General features: G+C 38.5%; 1 protein-coding gene across 1 annotated transcript; it reads right to left on the bottom strand.

The window, feature by feature from the left end:
* Positions 1–6,272: 6,272 nt before the first annotated feature.
* On the bottom strand, positions 6,273–10,957 carry LOC129734851 (GTP-binding protein Di-Ras2-like). The gene has a single exon (XM_055700183.1). The coding sequence runs from the start codon at positions 9,624–9,626 to the stop codon at positions 9,027–9,029; it is 600 nt and encodes a 199-aa protein (XP_055556158.1). The 5' UTR covers positions 9,627–10,957; the 3' UTR covers positions 6,273–9,026.
* Between the last annotated feature and the right edge of the window lie 275 nt (positions 10,958–11,232).

Raw genomic sequence — 11,232 nt, 5'->3', positions numbered from 1 at the left:
ACTCAACTGCCTCAAGGTAAAATAGTAGTATTTGTTAATATGTATTAAAAAATCATTAATTCTCTACAATAGCAGTTGACTTCCATAACACTATGTAAGCAAAAGAGGCCTAAGATGGGTTTTCTGAATACTAACAATTTATTTTAGACTGTCTAAACTCAGGGCTTGAAAGATTTCACTCTGCCAGACGTAGAAACACTGTTGCACTCCAGTTGTGATATCCCTTTTCCCAAGTTGTCACATGCACATCTCGCTCAAGCAACATTATTGTCAAAGTTTCTCTCTGCTACATAAAAGCATGTTGCACTTGTAGATATAAAAGACAGCACCCTTACTTAGATTATTACCTTATTACCTCATAATTCTTAGTATACCTTGTATCTCTGATTTCATCACTTCAAAAATTCACCAGTAGCAGATAAAACCACAGCATCAGACTAAACTACACCTTAACTGCTGATTCAAATAAAGGCATTCTCTTCAGATATGCCTAATGCTTACAAATAGTGTTGGCTGGTTTTGATCAAGAAACTATTATTACAATAACGATCAAAAATAATAATCCCGTTTGCAAAATGCCTTTAAGCCAGCCTCCTAGTCCCAACCAATTTCCACATTCAGAATACAGCATAAATACAGAATACAGAATAAATTATCTCCATCAAGGCAAAAAGGCTTCTCTTTAAGCACAGAGATGTTTGCTAGTTCAAGGCAGAAACCCATTTCTTGTAGGGGACATCTGAAGCACTTTTTTTGGTGGGTTTGTACTCAATTCCGTATTTTTCCTTCAGAAGCTTAAGCTGTTCCTCTTGTTTCAGGAGTGTTTCCAACTCTGATTTGTCGAATAGGTCCGTATTTCCCAAAAATATCATACATTTCCTCCGCTGTGATTTCATACGGCAGGTTCCGAATATAAAGGATCCGATTGACCTCTGGGGGCAGCCAGATGTCAGCTCGCTTGGCCGCTTGCATCGCCATGGCGCCGATCGGAGGGGGGGGGGTGTGGGGGGGTGCCGCCTCGGAGAGAAACCGCGGCCGGGAAGGGGCCTGCCGGGCTGCGCGCCGCCGCTCGCCGCTGCCGCGGGGGTCCCGGATGCTATCCCATACGCTAATAACCCGAGTAATTCCTTTTTACAATCTATGTCCCGAACGCTCCGCTTTTCTAAAAAGCATATGAGCGAATCGTACGTCGCTTGTCTCTCCATACCTTCGTCAGCGCTGTTGCAGCCTTTGCGAGACTCCGGCGACGCGTGGCCGGCGGGACCCTCTGTAGGTGCTCCCGGGCGCGGGGACTGTGCCCTTCCGCCTCCTGCGCTGCTTTCAGGACCGGTACCCGAATCTCCGTCGAACCGTGGCTCGCAGGTTCAGCCCTCTCTAGGGTCCCTGTTCGGGCGCCATTTGTTGCGACGGAGGGAAGACACAGTCGCTCAATATGAGTGATCAGCAGACTTCGTTTATTGTCCCTTACAGTCACCTTTTATGCCTTGTTATAATTAGCTCATACATATTACAAAAGTTAAGCTCATTATTGGTTAGTTGCCTAAATACCAAGCCCGCCCCTAGTTTCTCTTCTGTAGTTATCGGTTCCCACCTGCAACATTCTTTTCCCACCAAAATCTTCCTGTTATTGTGTAACAAGGACAGCCAAAGACAGTTATTTTTGCTTTACTTCAGATAAGCTGAGAGCAATGTGCATTTTTGTCCAGCCAGCTGGACTATGTCTATGTGACCCTTTTCAGCTAGTCAGTTATCCACACCCAGGGTCCTGAGGGAATTGGCTGATGTAGTTGCTAAGCTGGTAAAGCAAAAGCTGCACATACAAACAAAGCAAAATAAGGAATTCATTCACTACTTCCCATCATCAGGTTGGTGTTCAACCATCTCCAGGAATGCAGGGCTCCATCATGCCTAATGGTTACTTGAGCAGACAAACACCATAACTCCAAACAACCCCCCTTCCTTCTTCTTTCCCACAGCTTTTATTGCTGAGCATTATATCATGTGGTATGGAATATCCCTTTGGTCAGTTGGGGTCAAATGTCCCAACTGTGTCCCCTCCCAACTTCTTCTGCACCCCCAGCCTACTTGCTTGTGGAGGAAGTGTGAGAAGCCGAAAAGGCCTTGATGTAAGCACTGTTCATCAATAACTAAAATATCAGTATGTTATCAAGACTATTTTCATCACAAATCTGAATTATAGCCCCATACAAGCTACTATGAAGAAATTTAACTCTAGCCCAGCCAAAACCAGTACATGTATACAAATACCTGAAGGATGGGTGCAAAGAAGATGTAGTCAGGCTCTTTTCAGTGGTGCCCAGTAGCAGGACAAGAGGCAATGGAAACACAGTGAAACACAGGAGGTTCCATCTGAACATTAGGAAACATTTTTTTACTGTGCAGGTGTATTGTGTCTGGCTGAGCCCCACAGCAGCCCTCATAGTGCTGTGCTCGTATTGGTAGCTAGAAAGGTGGTGATAACACACCAGTGTTTTGACTACTGCTGAGCAATGCTTCTACAGCATCAAGGCTGTCTCTCTAACATTCCCCCCTCTCACCAGTAGGCTGAGGCAGGCAAGATCTTGGGAGGGGACATATCCAGGACAGCTGACCCAAAGTGACCAACGGGATATTCCATGACACATGACGTCTGCTCAGATATAAAAGCTAAGAGAAAGGAGGAGGAAGGGGGGGCATTTGTTATTTACGACGTTTGTCTTCTGGAGCAACCGCTACACATGCTGAAGCCCTGTTTCCTGGGAAGTGGCTGAACATAGCCTGCTTATGGGAAGTAGAGAATAACATCTTTTTGTTTCCTTCACTTCTGCATGTACAACTTTTGCTATTGCTTCAATAAACTGCCTTTATCTTGACCCACAAGTTTTGAGGTTTTTTCCATCTTATCCCCCCCCCCCCCCCGTTCTGCTGAGGAGGGGAGCGATAGAGCAGCTAAGTGGGCACCTGGCATCCAGCCAATGTCAATCCACCACAGAGGGCGAGTGAGCACTGGAACAGGTTGCCCAGGGAGGTGGTAGAGTCTCCCTCCTTGGAGATATTCAAAAGCTATCTGGACATGGTCCTGGGCAAGTGGCTCTAGGTGGCCCTGCTTGAGCAGACGACCTCCAGAGGTCTCTTCCAACCTCAACCATTCTGTGATTCTGTAAGGAAGGGATGTACCAGAGGCAAAGGATCTTTACAACAGTGCTGAGCATAAGCTGCTGTTAAAGCAGATATATTGCTTGAGTGATTGGCACCTCAGTGCTTTCCTTATCTCTTTCTGAAAGCTAAACTTCCTGCAAGTCGTTTGCAAATGATCCTCCTCCTCTTACATATGGAAAATAATATATTTTCCATACCCTCCTTATGGAAAAACACATCTTCTGCTTCTTGATTTCATGCTTTTTCTACTGAAATCAATGCAAATACAGTTGCAGCTTCCATGTGGCAGATACTCCCATCCACAGGTTTTAGAGGATCAGAATAAAGCTGTGTTTGTAGGATCCATTTCAGACAATTTCCTAGCATGTGAATGAGGAGTAAATATATCTGACTGAAGAACAGATATTCCTTTTTGCTTCAGTTTCATTAAAATTTCTTAATATGCCCACTATGATAAAAAATAGTGCTCAACCTAAGCAAGCTATATAAAACAGATAGGGCTTAATGCTTTTCCTAAACGAACCCTATATTTTTCTGGTTAATTTTGAGAAGAGTCTGTATCCTTCACAAGCAGCATTGAGGTCCAAGTTCTCAAAGGTATTCAAGCTTTGCATTCCCCCTCATTCTAACGTTTTTGGAGTTGGACTTTAGATGATGTCTACTATATTAAATAAATGTGGGTTAATTAGAAAATATACATAGGTGAGTAGGATAATTAAAAAGGCAGTGAACTAAATGAGGCTTAAACATGTATTCATAACTTTGAATGAACATGTCAACAAAGAATATATATGTCAGTGGGAAACAGGAATAGTAGCTGATGACAAAAAGTTGAGACAGGCTAATTTTGTAATGTTTGTGGTGTTTATGTGGAGTACAAACATATGTTGGGCAAACATCTGTAAATCAATTACTGATTGCATTGTGCAAACCCCAGGATACTGATTTGACACATCCACAACTCCAGGATAGGCTGTGTCAGAAATAGTACAATACATAGTAATTGATGGCATAATGAAATAAAGGAATTATTAGGAATTCTGGGGTGTTGTTTTCAAAAAAACAAAAGCTTTCTTAACTACCATGTCCAATTACAGTGATATGAAATTTACATTCAATACTCAATATTTCAACAATCATTCAAATGCCTATCAGTGTAAGTATTCATGCTTGTTTACTGATCCTTTCCTCTACTGAGTATGTATTATTGCTTACATATGGAAATTATTATTTAACTGAACAAATGTTACCACCTCTTCTGAATTACAAGAAGTATTAAAGTAATATATTTGAAATTTTTTGCAACAGGTGGTAATATAATATGCAGTATTTGGTTTAGGAAATTTCAGAAAAGCATCAGTAAGCTAAAACCACTCATTTGGTAAGAAAGAGGAATTGCAATATCCATATAGTAAATTTCAGTTTACTAAGTTCACAACAGTAATTTTTAAAAAGTAAATAATAGAATATAGAGTAGCTTCCAGGACTATTTTATTTTTTGGTGATGAGAAGAAATGCCTAGTGATAGTCTTGGTTTTATGAAGAAGGTAGATTGCTTTGAAAATGTAATCATTTGTCTCTCTACAGTAAAAGAAAGGTAAACTTTAGATCAGATAACACTGCTCTAATTCTTACCCTTTTCAGGAATCTGATTTGTATAGCTGCAGACTTAAGGAAACTACCTAATATACATGAATCTATTTCAGTTTAGGAAATTGCCTTTGTCACTTTTGAGAAAGACTTATTTAAAATACTTATGAAATAAATGAAGTTTGAGCACCAACAAGACTTTTTCCAAACTTGTGTTTGCATTTAAAACTTTATTTTTTATGTTCAAAACATCACTGGAAACAGAAACTTGTAGGCACAGATCACATATCTAGAGTTTTTAAATAAAATATTTGCTAATGAAATCTCAAGAACATGTTTTCATGATAACTACATATCTTAATACTCCATATACATATAAAAAGTCATGTGTTGAGAAGAGTTGAGTCATCCAGGTCATGTTTTATAGGTGCTAAAATTCACTGTAGGTTTTACATGTTTAAAATGTCTTGTTATTTCTTTACATTTTTAAGAGTTTATTATACTGATATCACATTCCCAAAGAAAACACAAAATGTAATAAAGCTCAATATTTTTTTATTTACCTTACTGGTAGTATTTTGTATTTTAAAAAAAGAAAAGTTTGTATAAGCAATAGCAAAACAAACGTTTTAAACCAGCTCACGCATATGTAAAGATCTAGTAGTATAAACTACAATGACAATGCAAGGGTATAAAATATGCTCTCTTTCAGTTCAGTGGTCCATGAACAATATGGCTTCTGTACTGTCCTTGCTTTGATAAATGCAAGTCCATGAAATAATTCATGGCTTATTATGTAACAGGAGAGGCATCAAATGAGAGCTAAAGGAAATGGTCCTTAGGCTCGACAACACGTGTTTACATTCCACCTTTGCCACATAATTACTCTTCACTTGCCATCCGGAACCTTCCATTGAAGTCAAGGGCCAAATTTCAGCCTGTAATACCATTACAGTCATAAACTTTAAATCTAATTCAAATCCCCTATATTCTACTTCTGCAAGATTCATGTAAATAGTTCCTCCAGTAAAAGTAATACTATAATAAGGATCTTTGTATTTATATGGCCTTTTTTGTTTGAGTTTCTGTAGCCTTATTCCACACAGGCTGTTTAGACATGTGTAAGAGTCGGTCTAAAGAGAACGATATTGTCTCAACATTGCTAACAGAGACCTGGAGATGGAAAGTGGCCCTCATGGACACTGAGATCCTGAAGGAGAACTGCATGGTACAAGGAGTACTATGCTGCTCCCTGATATCCAGCGCTGGAAGGAACAACTACGATAAGGTCACATAACAACTGTTGTCGTTACAACGAACCATAACATGCGTGATAATCTTGCTTGAGAAGGCAGAGACTGATAACAAGCCATGGGCCAGAGGAGGAGCAACGTGTATTGCTCAGCATAAAAGAGGACTCTTTAGCAACCGAATTTTAGGAGATCTCCCCCACCAAGGATCACGACGATAGGAAGGACCGGCGGGATGCTGCCTGGACCTGGGACCATAGGGATGCCTTGGACACGTGGTGGTAGCTATAATCCTCTTTCCTTTTTTTTTTTACTTTATCTTTTCCTTCACTTTCTGTCTTTTTACCTATCACACGCCGCTTTATGGGCAAGCAATAAAATTGTGCTGTTTAATTGAAGCGTAGACCCTTGGCATGGTTGCCTTGATTTTTGCACTTTGAGATCATAGTTAATGAACCATCACGAGTCCACTGAGTGGATCGTGACAACATGTGCCATACATTACTTTTGGCACTGGCCCATTAGCATCAGCTGGAGACCTCTATGTTGTTGACCTCCATGTATGCCCCATTATTCCCTAAGTCTATTCACTCTTTCAATTTTTCAGTTTTGCTACTGGAATCCAAAACTGTAAAGATGGGAATCTTCAAACATTTGCTTACAAACAGAGTAAATTTATAAACATGAAAAAGTCTTACTAAACATAGTACTTTTAAATGCATTGCATCCCTCATCTGGAAATACTGTTTGATCTATTGACATACTGAATATGAAGAATATAAGAATATCAGGAAGCATTCTCACCAACCATAGAGCACTGGACTGGGACTCAAGAAGATCTGGTTTTATTCCTGGGTCTGTCACTAGCCTGCTGAGTAACCTCTGTTAAAGTTGCTTTACCTCTTTGTGCCTCAGTTTCACCATCTGTGAAGTTAAGATAACAATGCGGTCCTTTTTGTGAAGTGCTTTGAGACTTATGGAGAAAAAGCACTGTATAAGAGCCAGGAATTTATTGCTAAGAAATAACTTCAGCTTTTTTCATGCTCTCTCCAATTTTCTTTTCTAATGCAATGAAATACACACAAAATTCTGTCCTCTTTGAAATCGGTTTTCTTAAGAGTGAATGATAAAAGTGTTTGAGTCATTATGAGTGAATGACAAATACTGAAGACAGCATTATTCTAAGTGAATGACAAAAGTTGTGCTCCTTTCTAAAGTGTGCTAATAGCAATTCTTGCTCAAAGAAACATAGGTTACCAACCTACCTATGAAACATCTGTACTTCTGATAGGAAGGTATAAGGTAAGCAAGCAATAGCTTGGAGAACAGCGAGGTAACAATTTTTAATGTGAATACTAAATTTAAACAGCTCTTAGAGGACATTCATAATACAACAGCATGCATGCTAATAATACTAGTACTTGATTGCATTTTCCCATAACATTATTTTGACATACACATTCCTCAAAAATAGCGTTGTTTTTATTATTTCAAAGCAGTTCATAAGGTGCAAATTGTAGCTTATATAATTTTGATGTGTCCTTTAAAAAAATGTATGTGCTTCTTTTATCTTTGATGGTCTTTTTTTTTTTTATTCATTTTTTTTAATCATTCATATTAGTTTTTAAAAAAAGCTTTGGTGATAGATCCAGAAAAGCTCCCATTGAATACATTTTTTCCCTTCCAAAAATTTTGAGAAAAGCAATTTCCCCTGACAGAGTGGTTTGAACCATTTTTTTTTCTATTCTGAACCTTGTTTTGCACTATAACACAATTCTGATTGCAACTTTTAATATGATAAATCCTGTAGTACTTACCCTGGCAAATCTTCTATTAGATACTCTTGTGGGCCCCAACTCAAGACATAGGACTTGGTTCTATAAGTAGTTGCAGCAGTTCAAAGCATAAGTTTAAATGGTCAGTATAAAACCCTTTAGACAATGTAAAAGCAATAGATCTAGTAGCATATTGGATGTTAAGCATAAATGCAAAACCATTCTAATTGAAATATAGTAATATAAAGAAGTTTTACTTGGCTAATCTGGTAATTTGAATAAAAAATTTGTGCACTACACTGACACCCCTCCAGCAGCACCACCATTTCAATAGACTTCCAGTTCATTGACTGATCACACACATCAACAGTGCTTGAACCAGGCCTTTTCCATAGAGGCATATGTAGGGGAGTCCCCAGCCATTCCTCTCTGGGAAAGTTTCTGTTGGTATATGCACACCATTTTTATACAATCTGACATTCTCCAAAGGCAAACATCTTCTCTTCTGAAATATCTTGGGGCCAAAAAGGTACCAGGTTGTTCTTGAAGTAATGGGTTAAGAAAAGGAGATTATATCTCTCTCCTAGAGGGGTTGGCTTTTCCCCATCCTTCAGTTCAAGCATTGCACCATACTAGAAAGACATCTCATGCTGTGGTAGGTACAGGAAATCTCCATTCCTTTTAACTGTGCTACCCTTTAGTGCAAAACAGTTCATTTATTTGGAAAATCTGAAATTACCTTATACACACAGCCACAGCAGTCAGTACTGAAAATTGCAGAGAATTGTTTGATCACAGCATTCTTAAAGGATGTGATAACTTAATCCAGCATGCATTTATACATTCTAGATTTCTTCATGGGTTTTTGTTTGGTTTTCTTCCAACATTATGTTACATAGATACATTGCCTTCCATCACAGTTATATGCAAAAATAATTATGAAGTTGACTTCCCAAATCTTTCACAGTATGCCAAGGATGAAATTTGTTTTCTTCTGTAAATTATTAAATTAGATCCTGGCCTGCCTTTTTTTACTTCCTGATTTTTTTCACTGTTAGTTGGAGCACGTGATTTCTGAATCATTGGGTTTTTTTCATAGTAACCACAGTAACCCATTTTTTTTTTTTCAAATTCCAAACATTTATTTTAAAACCAATACTAATAAGTAGTCTTGTATGGTTCTTGTTGCCTATAGGTTTCATGCTATTGTCAGACTGACAAGACTGCATGACTGACTCATGGTAGTGCAATTTCACATGACCACACATTTGCCTTTCAGCTTCTCTTTCCTTTGCTGCTGCTTGTTATTTTTGCCATCAATATGTAAATTCACAGTCCTGCGTTTCTCTAGGTTTAGCAGCTCTTGGAATAGCTCCTTCAAATTGTGGTTCAGCTTGGCAGAGGTCTCCATAAAGGCACACTTCCACATCTTGGCCATGGCCTCTCCTTCACTGCTCTCCACCTCTCTGTTTTGGTTCTCATCATTTTTGTTCCCTACCAGCATTATTGGAATGCTTTCTAAGTCTCCTTTAATCTGACATATTTGTTCATAAATGGGTCTGAGTTCTTCCAAAGACTGATGGCTTGTGATAGAGTAAACCAAAATGAAAGCATGTCCTTTAGAAATAGAAAGACGTTGCATAGCTGGAAATTGATGGCTCCCTGTAGCGTCAGTTATCTGCAAAGTGCATATACTTTTATCACAGCTGATTACCTGCCAATAGGTGTCTTCAATGGTAGGGATGTAGCTTTCTCTGAAAGTGCCTTTCACAAATCTCAAGACCAAAGAACTTTTTCCAACTCCTCCAGCCCCAAACACAACAACCTTGTAATCATTGCTTTGCTCAGACATGTTTCTCAGTGTGTCTGATGCTCAGCTAAAGGGAAAAAAAATCTAGGAAAGAAAATAACAAAACCAACAAAGACATTATTCCAGGTATCTGCAGGGAATGCACTTTGTGATAACTTTTCCAATAAGAATAAGGAATGGAACATAAGTGCTTGGCATAATAGTTGTAACATTTAAGGAAGACTTGCAATAGGTTATAGAATGATTTATTTCAACAGTAGGTTTAAGACTTACAGTCTATCATGGGTTGTTAACAAAAGACCATCTTCATCACTTTACACCTTATTTTAAATTAAGGTTGTGATATAAGTATTCACTAATGTCCCCAGAATAAAAAGCTACATCTGTTCATCTGGGAACTGATCTGTCAGCAAGGCCAAGTACTGAACAAAATATAGAGGCTAATGAACTACTCTTTTCTCTGTAAAACAAGGCTCCACAAATCATCATTGAAGCACAATGGTAGACACATGGAAAACATTGTTAGGGATATGTAAGAGGTATCTGTGGATTCTTCAGCAATAGCATTAAGTATGTTTTGCTTTCTGACTTTCTGGGAGCATGCGCCCAACTTTGATGTGTTTTTCCACTTTGGTTTCAGATCAAAGAGTGCACTTTGGTAAACTGAAATGTTTTGTGTTCAATTTATCCTACTGTTCTATTTTTTATTTCACAGTAGATGATATTCAAATGGAGACATCCTACATTTAAAAGAAAGGTTGTGCAGGCAACTTTACAATATTTTGAAGTGGCTCATATTATCAAGCTTGGAGTAAAAGGGAAATGCATACATCAAGTCACAAAACTCCATGAGCCCAGAAGGTTTGCCAAAACCTATCTCTAAAAATAGCACCATGTATAGGGACAACATTATCAAATAAAAAAGGCAAAGTTCTATGAGGGTTGCAAGCTATAATTGTTTTGGAATTCATTGAAATAAATGTGAAAATTCAGAAAATTCTTCTTTCCGTCAGTGGTAGTTCATTAGTTGCACAGCATGTATGTGGATAACTGGCTAGCTGAAAAAGTTCACATAGACATAGTCCAGCTGGCTGGACAAAAATGCACATCGCTCTCAGCTTATCTGAAGTAAAGCAAAAGTTACACAATAACAGGAAGATTGCTGTGGGAAAAGAATGTTGCAGGTGGGAACAGATAACTACAGAAGAGAAACTAGGGGCGGGCTTGGTATTTAGGCAACTAACCAATAATGAGCTTAACTTTTGTAATATGTATGAGCTAATTATAACAAGGCATAAAAGGTGACTGTAAGGGACAATAAACGAAGTCTGCTGATCACTCATATTGAGTGACTGTGTCTTCCCTCCGTCGCGACACATGTATAATTATATTTTTATGTTTAGTGATATCTATAGCAAATAAACACTAAAAAATTAAACACTAAAAGGCAAAAAGTTTAGGATATCCTTACTCTTCATACCAAAGCTAAATCTAGCATTATAAAAACAGTATGCATTGAACAAACTGCAAAATTTTCTGCACCCATATTTATTCTGAGGAAAATGTACTGATTTAATAAGGGAGACTGTAAGTGAAATACCATTAGCTTTTCCATGGGCCTTAGTGGACAGGTGACTGAATTTACCTG

Source organism: Falco cherrug (genome assembly GCF_023634085.1).
Source record: "Falco cherrug isolate bFalChe1 chromosome W unlocalized genomic scaffold, bFalChe1.pri SUPER_W_unloc_1, whole genome shotgun sequence".
NCBI classification, from domain to species: Eukaryota; Metazoa; Chordata; class Aves; order Falconiformes; family Falconidae; genus Falco; species Falco cherrug.
Note: the sequence above shows the minus strand (reverse complement) of the source record. Positions and strands in the feature narration are given on the sequence as shown.

What these genes read in the sequence shown, in the direction of transcription:
- LOC129734851 (XM_055700183.1), bottom strand. Translation starts at nt 9,626, where the DNA reads ATGTCTGAGCAAAGCAATGATTACAAGGTTGTTGTGTTTGGGGCTGGA.